At 36.3% G+C, this 14,403-nt stretch overlaps 1 protein-coding gene across 1 annotated transcript in view; it reads left to right on the top strand.

Annotated features, from left to right (window-relative positions):
- The first annotated feature begins 11,627 nt into the window (after positions 1-11,627).
- The window catches only part of LOC127123719 (uncharacterized), a 117,490-nt gene continuing 114,714 nt past the window's right edge, over positions 11,628-14,403 (top strand). Inside the window, exons 1-4 of the mRNA XM_051053918.1 lie at positions 11,628-11,673; positions 11,764-11,958; positions 12,052-12,162; positions 12,253-12,316. Coding sequence (XP_050909875.1) covers positions 11,768-11,958; positions 12,052-12,162; positions 12,253-12,316 — 366 coding nt within the window. The 5' untranslated portion in view covers positions 11,628-11,673; positions 11,764-11,767. The remainder of the gene's footprint in view (positions 11,674-11,763; positions 11,959-12,051; positions 12,163-12,252; positions 12,317-14,403) is intronic.

Raw genomic sequence — 14,403 nt, 5'->3', positions numbered from 1 at the left:
GAAAACAGGACAACAGAGCCGCCACCGTGCGTTATTTATCCCAAAAGAGGGAAAGGAAACGCTCAGAGTAAACCTGGAAAAGACGTGGTCTCGCGACCAAAGAGAAAGGGTAAGGGAGTCGGTCACGCAAGGGGAAGGTATTAGCACCCCTCACGTCTGTCGTACTCGACGGGATCCACGCTCTAATAGGAAGGAAAATGGTTGCTAAAACACTACTCAAACACACACACACTGGCTGAAGGAGACACAAGAAAACAGACAAGACTGACTCGGCAGGATATCGCATCCTGGGCCTACTTAGTCTATCAGGCATAGACATCAGAGTCAAAGTAGTTCGAACTGGGGAAACGACACATGCTCGCTAGGATATCGCGTCCTATGCATACGTATCTCCTTGGACGAAGGAGAATCAGAGCATTCGTAGCTCGGCTGACACGCACACAAAAACAGGCAAAGGCAAACGTGGAGCCCGAATGCCAATCACTGGACTTACATCAGCATCCAAACCAACACACGCACACTGGAACCCAGATGCCACTCGATGAACTTATACCGGCTTCCAAGCACACAACAAGAACAAACAGACAACAAATTGCTAAGGAGTCGGGAACTCGAGCCTAGCAATCGTCAAACAACACACAAAAAGAAAAAAAAGGTGCCCGGAGAGACCTCGCCCGGTCTCCTGCCTACATACCTCGTCTGGAACGAGGATCAGGGCGATGTAGTTCCCCTACAGAGGGGAGAAAGACTAGCCTAACCAGATAACAGAGGGAGACACAACTAGGGAGACTACGACTCGAGCCTAGATGTTATCATGCAAATCATCCCTAAGTTAAGGTTTCTAGCTAACTCGCACAGGAAGCAAGCCTATCCTAACCCTGACTTGCACAGGAAGCAAGCCAAACTAAACCTAACTTGCACAGGAAGCAAGCTAAAATAAACCTAACTTGCACAGGAAGCAAGTCAAACAAACACACAAGCACAAGTAGCACACACTATATGCAAACAAAGGGCTCAATCAAGGTTAGGTTTTAGTCGAGGGGTCATATCAACCTCAACAAACAAACCTCTGTAACTGGGTTAATGGTGCTCTTAACCTTGACATTGAGAGCCAAGGTGAAGCAGATGAAAGGATATGAGGGGTGTGCCTCATTGCTCTTATCCCTGGTCAGGGAGAACATTTGAATATCAGAAGGTGTGGGAGTTCAGAAAGTAGGAACTCTCTCCACAGATTATTGACTCGATAGATCTTGGGTTAGGATCTCAATGCTACAACCATGTCATGGGAGCAAAGAGAAGACTCACAGAATAGTGGGAGATAGACTACATATCTCTTATATCCACCAATTGCCTTATTTAAAGGACTTTTCCTGCTTGGGACAAATGTAAACACACACAAGCATTGCCTCTTAAGGAGGACTTCAGACAGTTGCCTGGCCAAGTAACAGGCCAGGTCTTCCAGACTACATGGAGTAAGGAATTATACCTCAATGAAAATTTCTTATCAAGCAAAGCAAAGCAAAGTTCACAAGGAACTAAAAGCAACTAAAGTACCTGAAATCAGTCAAGCACAGTCAGTATATCAGACACAAAGTTAGAACAAACAACATAAACCAAACAGATAATACAGTCAATCAGTTGTGCAAAGCACAAGCTCAAAGCAAGTGAGCTAAACAACCTACAAAACACACAAGTTAGTCCATGATAAAACATCAAACTCAAGCAACTGGTATTAATCTCTTTGAAGCATTTGTTGCTTAACCTGAAACAACAAGCTTAAACATGAGCAACAAGACCACTAGGACAAGCCTAGGGTCAAAAAGAGATAAAAAAAGTCAAAACAGAAAGTGGCAAGTGTCCAAAATCAAGTTCAAACAATCAAGAAACAAACTCAATTGGTTTCACAATCATATCATTCATCATCATCATTTTATAAGCAAAAGAAGTCAAAGCATGGCATATGGAAGCTCATAGAAGTCAACAGCAAGACTCAACTCAAAACCAATCATAAACAATTCCAAAAATCATCAAATAATTCATGCTCAAACATAATCCATAACATGATATGCATATCAAATTTCATCTCATTTGGATCAAAGGAAGTTGGTCAATGAAAATCAGAAAGGCAAGGCAATTCTAGACATGCTCAGAGAAGTCAACCAAACATGCATCAACTTGAAAAAATCATAAATCAGGGATGGCATATGAGAAATGAATGGGACTAAAACCATGGCAAAGCTTAAGATGTCTACTAATCACATATCAAATTTCATGTCCATCTAATAAGGTATGAGGATTTCACAAAGGAAATGGGAACATGTATCACAAAAAGTCAACATAAGACCAAACAGGGGAGAAAAACCTCAATCAATTAGGAAATGCCACAAATAATTCCAAGAAAATTCACATGTAAACTAGACATACTCAAGTACATTCATGCAAAAATTCATATCCATTGGAGGTCAAGAAGCATGGTATTGAAAATCATGAAGTTGCACATCATTGGTGTGACACAAATTGTCACACCCTAATTCAAAAAATCATAACTCAACAACCAGATAAGATAAATTCATAAACTATACACCAAAATCACCACGAATGTATCTAGTTTAAGCACAAAAAATTTCAAGGCCATTGGATAATGCATCATCATTTCACAAATGTTTTGGCAAAGTGTACAAAAAATGAATACATGTCACAAACCCTAATACCATTTAAAATCTACTCATGCAAAAAATCAGGAAAAATCATGATAAAAAAGTAGAGATCCAGATGAACACAATGCAAAAAATTCCATGAAATTTGGATTTAAAATGGATGAGTTATGAATTTTGCGAATTGGTGCATCAAAATGAAATAAAAATTGAAGAAAATAAATGGATTAATGGATATTGTAACACGGCGTGGCAATTTTGTAAATATTTGAATCACTTAACAAAACGCTGCGTATTGGGCAAGAGAACGGAATGTTTTGATTGGCCAGGCTAATGCAACAGTACCATGCAACGTGAAAATTCTGGGCAGCCATATGCAATTAGGGTTTTTGCTACAGTGTCATCTTCTTCACCATTTTCAAATTCGTGAAAAACATTTTATGCCCAGAAATAGCAATTGAATATACCAATCGACTCAGCAAACATCACACATTACAAATCCAAACATCATTTTCATTGAATCAAGCTACATAACACGAATCGAGCAAAAACTTATTTCAACACCAAACTTTAAAATCAGCATAACTTTCCAAATACACAACCATTTCATGTGATTTAAAGCTCATAATACTCATGGCAAGGAGATCTTTAAGAAGCATATCATGGTTTTAAGAAATGAGAAAATCGAGTTCTTACCAAAAGTGAAGTGCAGTCGTGATGTAGTGGTTATTTGACCTCAAATACTCGAAACAGATGTGCACTCAAGCTCCAAAAGGTGAATGGAGGAAAGACTTTGGCTCAGCAACCCTTGAAAATGCTCAAATCGAGATTGGCCATGGATGAACTTTGATGAAGCAGAACTGGAAATTGATGTTACAGTGGAGAAATACCACTTGCAAAAGCTGCCAAATAGTTGGTAAATGATGAAGCAAGCAAGTCCAGCTCGAGCTCTTTACAATTTTTCAGCAAAGTTCAAAAATGAGGAAAAATGAGAAATGAGAGAAATGGGATTTTTCTTTGTCAAATGTGGCTGCTAGGGTTCTCTTCTGGCAGAAAAAATGATATATATTTGCTGTTTAGTGAGCTGAGCATGATTAGTTTAAGTTGTAATTGGGATTTGGTTAAAATGACATGTTTTGACAAAATTGCTAAAAAACAATTCAAGTTGGTATGGGGGTATGTGCTGCACAAAAATTGGGCTTCAAACATGACCAAAACATGATTTCAGAACTTATTTGAATGGCCAAAGTGATTAAAAATGTTTAATTCAAAAGTTCTCTTTTGCACCACACTTGAAATTAATTCATGCAAGTCCAAAAAGGCCATTTTGATTGGTAATGTTTTGGTGCATGATGATGACATTTTTGGAAAGAGGGGATCAAATGTGACTTGTAGGAAAAAACCCCACCCAATTTGGTCAAATGGTTTGAGAGATATGGCCTTTTGAAGTTCAAAAATGTTTGAGATTGAATTGATCATAACTTGCCAACCATACATGGGAATTGAGTGTTCTTGGACTTTTTGGAAATGGGAGAACAAGATCTTCATCTTTCATGTTGGGCAAAAATTCATTTGAATCTTGTATCATGATGTAAGTTTAGGATCAAGAAGTTTCCATTTTTGGCAAATTCCAATTACAGGTCAACTTTCTATTTTTGGAAATTTCTTGTCTGACTTTATTTCCTTCAATGATGATGTTTGACATGATATATGAGGCTTGTATGGACATGAATGAGACCTCCCAGACCAATTCCTACCATCAAATCACTGATTAAATGCACAGTTGACCAACAGTTGACTTTTTAGGGTTTCTGGTGAACTGAGCCATGACTGATGACTTCTGAGCAATCAAACCTTGACCAAAACACTTCAAAAGGACCCCTAGGTCATGTGAACATGTTGGACCAACCCTAGGGCCTTGGCTCAATGAAAATTGCCCTTGCTTGCTTGATTGACTGATCTCCTGACCAGTTTGACCTAACTTGTCAGCTGAACTTGCACTTGGGCAAATGGACAATGCAATGTTATGCAGTGGACTATATTATGTTAATGAAATAATGATGAAAATGTATGTACAAAATGTAGGTGCAAATTTGAGGTGCTACACATGGTAACTTCGCTCCATCCATGGTTGTGAGAATCAAGGCTCCGCCAGAGAATGCCTTCTTCACGATGTATGGTCTCTCGTAGTTCGGGGTCTATTTGCCACAGGGATCTTTATGGATGGGTAGAATTTTTCTAAGCACTAGGTCACCTTCTTCGAAATGCCTAGGAAAAACTTTCTCGTTGAATGCGTTCTTGAGCCTTCGTAGATATAGTTGCTTGTGACATACTGCAGCCACGGGCTTCTCTTCTATGGGGTTTAATTGATCCATCTGAAAGACTGTGGGGTTCTATCCCAACTAACTCCTCTTGGAACACCACAACAGAATGGTGTGTTGGAGAGAAGAAACTAAACCTCTTTAGACATGGTTTGATCCATGATGAGTCGTGTCGATCTTCCAAACTCCTTTTGGGGACTTGCTTTATTGACAATAATTTACACACTTAATTATGTTTCGTCTAAAAAGTTTTAGAAGACACCATATGAGATATGGAGTGGTAATAAACCACATATGTCTTTTTAAGACCCCAATTTTGACCCTAAGATCCCTCATGGCATCATAATATTGCATTTGCAAAGCCTCAAGGATCATAAGCATCTTGGTTCCCTTTACCTTTGGGTAGGACCTCTTGTGAGTGGTTTGAGATCACCAAGCATGCTTGAATTGTATATTATTGCTTTTCTTATTTTTGTTTACTAACCAAAAGCACAAAAAACATGTCACTGACATCTTTTGTTTGTAGCTTGAGCAATCACAAGGTCAAAAGCTTCAAGGAGATCATTGGTACAAAGATATGGTCAAAAGAAGAGGAAAGCAAGCATGGTAATAGTTCCCAAAGCTCCCCTCTATCAAATGTGCTTCCCTAGCATATGAATTCATCATTTTGATCAAAGCAAGTCAAAGGGTTTGAGGTTTGTTCCCCAAGGAAACCATAGTTCATCAGATCATCCACAATGCCTTGCTCATGAAGCAACCTCAGCCCATGATCAAATACAATCAAGGGAAGTTCTTTAACTCATCATTTCATGCATGTTTGAACTTATTTGAGTGTCCTCAATTATCAATTCATTAAGATATGACTCATGGACTTGAGAAGTTGATCAGTCAATTCATCTGACTATTTTGAAATGCACTGAGACCTAACTTTTTATGTGGTGGTCAAATGGAGATGATCCCAAAACCAAAAATGTTCTTAAGAACAATATGAACAACTTTCATGTTCATCAAATATTTATTTGAAGCTTGGAAGGTCATCTCCCATTCCAAGACATTATAGGTCATTTTGACTGAAAACCTAATTTTAGGTCAACTTACCAAGGACATAACTCATTCATTTTTTATGATTTTGAGGTGGGATCAAATGCATTGGAAAGCTTAAGATGTATACTTCAAATGTTATATTGAACAAATTTTCAAAATCTCAAAGGAAATACATGTGATAATGCAAAACATTATAGGTCACTTTGGACCAAATGCATTGAAAGGCAAACAAGTCCAACTTCAAGTGCCCATAACTCTTTCATCAAAAATCCAAATGATGCAAAACTTAAGTCCATTTTGATTTTCTTGAAAAGATATACAACTTTGATGTTGGAGGTTTTTTCATTTGAAGTTTGAATCATCAAAATAGAGGGGCTTGAACATTGGCCAAATTTAGAAACTTTGCCTTTACATGTTTTGCACCTTGCACTTTAAACTCCAATTTCACCAATTTCCACACTTCAAATGGATTTTTGCCCAACATAACAATTGTTCCTTACATCAAAACCTTTCCAACCATTACTCATATGCTCATGTTTGGATTTGGAAAATGGCATTTTCGAAGAGGAGAAGTTTTAGGCATGATTATGCATAACATGTTAAAACTCATTATACAAACTTGTGCATTGCCAATTCCACGACCATTTCAGCTCAGTTATGCTTCAGAGTGCATTTGGCATTGAATTTGGGCCTTTTGAATGATCATGCAAGCCCATGCAATGAATATCCAATTCCATGCACACGGCTTTGATCACACTTACCTTGCCTTTCCATCTATAAATAAGAGCCTCACTCCATTCAAATTTCATCCATGAATCAACCTGAAGTGCTGCAGAAATCAAAACCAAACCTCTCACCAAAGGAACTCTTTCAATTTTCTTCATTTTCTCAGATCTGAAATTCAACTAAATCAGGTTGAATTTCTAGATCTAAAGTTCCTAAACCTCTCTCTCACACTCCATTGATCTTCTGTTTGGCCAAAGGAAGCAAGGAAGCAAGCTCAAATCTCCAGAATTCAAGGTTGTTCTTCAACTGGTTTTCTCTTCGAAACTCACCATTTATTGATCTATTTGCTTGGATATTGTGTTGGCTGAAGTCCTCTTCATAGAGGCAATTGTTTTGAGTACTTAATTGTTGAAATCCATGAAGTTCACATGAACACCATAGAATTTCCATCTTTGATTTCTCTCAATATAGAGATCTAGAGTGGAATTGAGTGGTACAGGACTGATGTACATCATCCTAGCTTTCCAGTGATGTATGGATCGTGTATTTTGGTTAAGCTTTTGAAACTTGCAATTTTGGCCGGAATCTCCATGCTCACCGGAGAAGACGGTGGCTCCGGTCACCGTCTCCTTTCTAGTTTGAATCTGGACCCTTGGATCTGATTTCCAGATCTAATCCTGGTCTTTGCTTATGACTTTTAATAATTCATTGTGTTACGCGTGGACTTTGGCCTACCGTGGAAACGCGCTTCTGGACCATTAGATGTTGCCACGTCAATTAATGAGTTCCATCAGACGCTCCCTGTTTTTTTGAACTTTCTAATTTCTGTTTTAATTTCTTTTATTTCCATTATTTTCCAAAATTCATATCTTCTTCATTTTAAATCCAAAAAATATGGGACCAATTGCATTTTTCTCCAAATAATTTCTATTTTTTCTAATTTTGATTTTTTATATTTTTTATTTTGTCATTTGATATTTTTTGTGAGTTTTCTCTTTTTTGGTTATTTTTAATTCATTTTAAATAGTTTTTGATATTCAAAAAATACAAAAATATTTTCCTAACCTATTTGAATGATGATGAATCTATGAAAAATATTCTCATCAATTTTTTAATTGATTTGAGATTTATTTGAGATTTTAGTTCAATTAGGTTATTTTTATTCATTTTTAATTGATTAAAAATAGTTTCTGACTTTTAAAAATGCTGAAATTTTTTGTCAAACTTTGTTTGACCTTATTGAACTTACACTACGCCAAAAACTGGAATAGACAGCGCACCTTAGAGGGCGCTTTATTACAAAAGCGCACTCTAAAGTGAAGAGAAAAAATAAGGAGCGAACAACTGGAATAGATAGCGCACTTTAGAGGGCGCTTTTGTAACAAATAATGAGGAAATGGAGGGACCCCAATAGAGGGCGCGTTTTTGAAAGCGCCCTCTAAGGGTACCCTTAGAGGGCGCTTTTAAAAAAGCGCTCTCTAAGTCCATGTATATTTCCAGTTTATAAGGCGCTTTTGGAAAGCCTTAGAGAGTGCTTTTAGAAGCGCCCTCTTAGGCCCCCTTTAGAGGGCGCTTTTTTTACACAAGCGCCCTCTAAGGTCCCCTTTAGTAAACATTAAAATTATAACATATATTGCATGTCTCTTTATTTTCCCTCGCTATATGCTATTTCGTTTACGTAACTGGGTTTTCTCTCTACTGCGATTACTCTCGTCCTCCGTTCGTTCTCCCTCCCTCACCGTCGTCGTCGCCGTCGCCTTTTTCTGTTGCTGCGTTCACGTTCACTGAATTATCTGCGTCCACCGTCGCTGTTCACTTTCTTCTCCATCGTTACCGTCACCTTGAAGGTATTTCTCTCAATAGTTTGTATTTTCAGGTGTTTGATTAGGGCATTTTCTAAACTGAGTTTTACATTTTGTGCATTATGTTGATTAATGTTGTTTAGGGCAAACGAGCACCATATGGTGTTCATGAGTACCTTGTTGAAAATCATTTTTTGTTATTTTTTTGTGTATGGTTTTGATCACTGAATGTTGTATGTTGTATGGTTATGTAAGGTTTTTTATTTCTGATTGAAAACTGATGTCATTTGGAGTGTGTTTGAGCTTGTGCTTGGAAGTTTGATGATTATGGATGCAAGTTTGTTCATGTTCCAAACACCATAAGTTTGCATTGGTCTTTTGTATGCAGTAGGTGTGTGTGAGTTTGTATTCAATAATGATGAAAAAAAAGAGAGTTTAGATTATTGTAACATGAGAGAAATGGAAGGTATATGAATGTGTTTTTTGTGTAGCTTCACGAATATGGTCATTGTCTTACTTGGGTCTTATTGAATCATTTCTATATTACAGATAAAATGGCTAGTAACCAAGACGATACCCATGACGCGAGTGGATCACGTAACAATGTTGAAAATGAAATCAAACGAGGATTGACTGTTATGAAGTCAATCATTCGTGCAAGAGACAAGGGTGAAAAATTCGAAGTACATTGGAGTGCTGAAGACCAACTAATTGAGCCTAACGGTTCAATGTTGGCAAGTTACATTGGTTTCCTTGTTCGACAACATATTCCGATTACATGTGATAATTGGAGAAGTCCGGAATTGAAGGTTGGCAAAGAAAAAATATGGTCCGAGATACAGGTACTTACCATATATTGTTATATGTTTTTTTTGTTGACTATTTGTTGACCATATATTGTTATAATATTACTTATAATAACACACTCCATGTGTATGTTTTTTAGAGATCTTTTCACATCGATGAAAGCCGGCAAAAATATTGTATTCAATTGGCTGGAAAAAGACTCCGAGGATTTCGATCCTTTTTGTCCAACAAATTTCTCAAGGATGAGGAAGGAAAATTTGTTGAAGCAGAACGGCCAATGAAGTATGCGGAGATTATTTCAGCCGAAGAATGGGATAACTTTGTCGCCAAACGAAGAAACGAAAAATTCCATGTAATGTCTATTAATTATGGTATTACACAATTGTTAAGTTACTTGGTTCTGATATGCCTTAAACTTTTTTATCCAGGAAGTAAGCGACAAAAATCGGAAAAAGGCATCAAAACCCGCGTATCCGTACAAAAAAGGGCGTACGGGATATGCACGGTTACAACAAAGAATTGTGAGTATATTCAAATGCTATGAGCTTATACATTATCACAATATGTTATAATTGATGATCTTATAATCTGATTCAATGTGTAGCTAGCCGAGGAGAAAAGTGACGCAACATCTCTTCCGGAGCACGTATTGTGGAAGGTTGCTCGGGTTGGGAAGGATGGGGCTGTCGTTGAAGCGGTTCAAAATGTTTATGTCGAATGTGTAAGTATATATAACATTATTTCTTTAATTATATCGAAAATTTTGTTAGACATATAATTCATTTTTAATCTCCTCTAATAATATTTCAGGAGACTTTATCCCAAACCTTACCTTCAACCGAGGTCCAGGATTGCAGGAGCCTACTTAGTCGAGTACTAAATGTTCCTGAGTATTCCGGTCGTGTGAGGGGTAAGGGTTTTGGTGTGACTCCGTCGTCATTTTATAAAAAACCAAAAACAAAAAATCCTACCAACAAAGAGGTGATGGAGACCTTGGCGGAGTTAATGGCACAAATACTCGAACTGCAAAAGGAGAATGCAAGGTATAGAGAGGAAAGGCGCGTTTCCGAGGCAAAAGATACTAGTGACCGAGCTAGTATCAATTGTCAACCGAAATTTCCCGAGGTAATTATATATGTTATTATGAAATTAAAATAGCACTTTTTTACTTGACACATATATATGTTAACAATAACATATTTATTATTGGTTTAGGGCATTACACCTTGTCAGCTGTATCTATCGTCACCAACTTATCGCATAGTTGGCAAGGGAAAAGTGTACAACACTTCGGGTGAATTACTTCACCATAATCCCCTCCCGGTGGGATATATGAAAGTTTCGGTTGACCTTGTATTAGATATGGACGCGCTTCTACCATTACCTGACGTTGTTTCAGAGACAACGTTGATGCGAGATGCAGTCGGATCCTTTGTTGGATGGCCGTCAGATCTAATTTTCCCAAATGCCGAGGTATATATGTTCTAAATGATTATGAATATTTAGTATTCACATTTCAATTCAGCTACAATTATGATATTTAATCAATCCTTATTACATGGTAATGTTAGACTCCTACAAGACCCACACATAAAGCTGGTAAAGGGATTTCAAGACGCATCGAGTCGGTTGCATCTCAAAAAGAGGTACAAATATATATACCCATTGAATTATATACGCAATGATTTTGTTGCATCACAAAAAGTTATGATTTAATTTATATGAATTTTTAGGTTCCCGGTCGAATGTTGAAAAAAGCTGGTAAGGATATTCCAACGAAGTCCGGGACAAAAACAAATCCTAAATCTCAAAAAGAGGTACAAATATATATACCCATTGAATTATATACACAATGATTCTGTTGCATCACAAAAAGTCATGATTTAATTTATATGAATTTTTAGGTTCCCGGTCGAATGTTGAAAAAAGCTGGTAAGAATATTCCAACGAAGTCCGGGACAAAAACAAATCCTAAATCTCAAAAAGAGGTACAAATATATATACACATTGAATTATATACACAACGATTCTGTTGCATCACAAAAAGTCATGATTTAATTTATATTTTTAGGTTCCCGGTCAAATGTTGGACAAAGCTAGTAAGGAAATTCCAACGACGTCCGGGACAAAATCTCAAATTATGATGCGTCTTGAGAAAATGGTGGAAGAGTCAGATATTATGCACGGTGCCATCCGTAGTATAGATATGGATGAAGGTGTTTTCGGAATTGCTCATTCCGAATTAATTGCAAAGGAGGACATGCAATAACTTTTTGAACACGAAGAATTGGGCATCGCTGTCATTCATACATACATATGGTACTCCGATCAATCTATTATTTACTTAGTTGAACAATTTATTTACACATTTCAATGAGTAGTCTAATGTTTATTATGTTTCTATTTAAGGTATATGTATGACACATTGATGCGGGGAACTGAATTGTGTAACCGATTCAATTTTATTGCTGCTTCCCGTATCAACACAACGTTTATAACGAAAAATCCAACATCCGTAATGAATGAACTAGTCGATAGATTCATGGTGGCCGGCGATAATACTACACCCAGTTTGTATTTTTTACCGTTTAATTCTGGCAACGGGTTAGATTTTCTTTCTAATAATTTCATTCTAATCTATGTATATCTTTTACGTAGAAAATTTTCATGCATCTAAATTTTTGTTTTATTTTACAGTGGTCACTGGGTGTTGGTTGCTATGGATCTTTCGAGACTAATGGTGTATTATCTCGATTCGTTACCGGGTAATTGGAGTAAATATCCGAGTATGAAGAAGACGGTTGACGCGTAAGTGAAATCCCCCTAAATATTCGTGTGTATTTGTATATTTAATTATATCTGTCAGATTGATCTCAATATACGTTTTTATTTTGTTAGGGCAATACTAAAATTTAGATCGAAAAAGAATTATCGTAATAGGAAGGACATTACCTGGGTCAGAGTTCAGGTATATATTAAGTTTCTTATTTTTGCTTATAATAGTGTTTGTAAGAAATTAACTATATATATATATATATATATATATATATATATATATATATATATATATATATATATATATATATATATATATATATATATATATATATATATATATATATATATATATATATATATATATATATATATATATATATATTGTTTGTTTTTCTGTGTAGTGTCCTCGGCAAAACAATTCGATCGATTGCGGATTTTTTGTATTGAGATTTATGAGAGATATCATTGCGTTGAATCGTATAGACATCCCAAAAATGGTATGGAATAATAACTTAGGGTTTATTTTAATATTATCGGATATTTCATCTAATTTGTTACTAAATCATGAATATGTTTTATTCTCTTAATTGTAGTACTTTGACGAATACAAATCTTACTCAAGAGCTCATTTGGATGAAATGAAGGATGAATTGTGTCAATTCATTATTGATCACAGAATCATATAGGTTGTAGTTGTTGTACATATATGTATGGAATGTTGTTGTACATGCATGAATATCAATATATTAATGTTGTATATATGGAGGATTAATGTTGTATATAAATGGATTCATGTTGTATATATCAATGGATTAATGGTGTATAACATTGGATTAAAGGATGAAATCAATATGAATTTTACACTTTTGCAGCATGCGAACAGGTTCCCAATTAAATACCCACTGTTTTTCAAACAAATTTTTTTAAAATAACTAACACTTTAGAGGCGCTTTCTGTAGGAAGCGCCCTCTAAACACTTTACATTGACAACTTTAGAGGCCGCTTTGTCCAGAAAGCGCCCTCTAAGGTGGCCCTTTATGGACCACTCCAGAGGGCGCTTTTTTCTGAAAGCGCACTATAATATGGCCCTTAAAGGGCCACTTTAGAGAGCGCTTTCTCCAGGAAAACAAAGCGCTGTCTTTACCTATGCCACCGCCCCTTTAGAGGGCGCTTAAAAGTGCTGTTATAGGCCAAAATAAGCGCCCTCTTTTCCCTTATTTGGCGTAGTGTTAGGATAAATCACTTGGACCTTTCAAGGTTGATTTGAAGTGATTTTGAAGTTTGACCTTTCTTTTATTTTTAATTCAAGTTTATTTTAATATTAAAAATGCCAAAAATATTTTGCTTATTGTTTGACCTCCAATCTTCATCTCATTTCTGATTCCTCATTGTTTGACTTTGACTTTCAATATCATTTGGTCAACACACATGGGTTGGTACATTTTATTTCACCTTATACACTTTATTCTTTCTATTTGTCCTTTTCCATTATTCACCTCTTTCTTCTTCTTCTTCTTTTTCTTTTTTTGATCAATGAGTTGAAGGTTGATAAGTCAACATTGATTAGGGAGACTTAACCTTCCTTGATTCAAATCTAATTCATCTTGATCAATTAATCAAGTGAATGGCTTTGCATTAAGGATAGGTTATTTCCTAAATTATGCAAAAGACTTAAACCAATACAAGATCAATTCTCTTCTTCTTTTTGGCATGGCAAGTTGTTGGAACTTGGTTCACTAATCAAGACTTCTAACTTGTGTTGTTGCTTACATTATTATTGACCGGCCTCAGATAGTTGTGACTTCTACATAAGTCCAATTACGATTGCTTAACATAGCGCTAAATTTGCCTTATGGCATACTAACTACTAACACTAACCATTAACAATTAACATTTACTTTTTGCTCTTTACTTTTAATGCAATTTACTATTCTTGCACATATTATCCATTTGCTTTTCCCTTTGCTCACTTGAGCACATGTTTATGTTAATGCCATTTGCCTTTTGCTCACTTGAGCACATAATTGTGTATATACTATTGTGCTTGTGATTTGTTTTGATTGTTGTGAACCAAATGCAAAGAATTGGACAAAATGGACTTAGATCTAAGGACTTTACCCAAGCTAATGGAGTTTGAAGAGCAACTAGGCCTCATGCCTTTAGAATGCTTAAAGCTTGAAGATGAACATTGAAAGGACCATATTCTAAACTCCCTCTTGTCCATTATTTGATTGTTAATAGAACCTTTTGATGTGTGTGTTTCTTTGTGCT

Source organism: Lathyrus oleraceus, chromosome 2 (genome assembly GCF_024323335.1).
Source record: "Lathyrus oleraceus cultivar Zhongwan6 chromosome 2, CAAS_Psat_ZW6_1.0, whole genome shotgun sequence".
In the NCBI taxonomy this organism is placed as follows: domain Eukaryota; kingdom Viridiplantae; phylum Streptophyta; class Magnoliopsida; order Fabales; family Fabaceae; genus Lathyrus; species Lathyrus oleraceus.
This window is presented reverse-complemented; position numbering and strand designations above follow the sequence as displayed.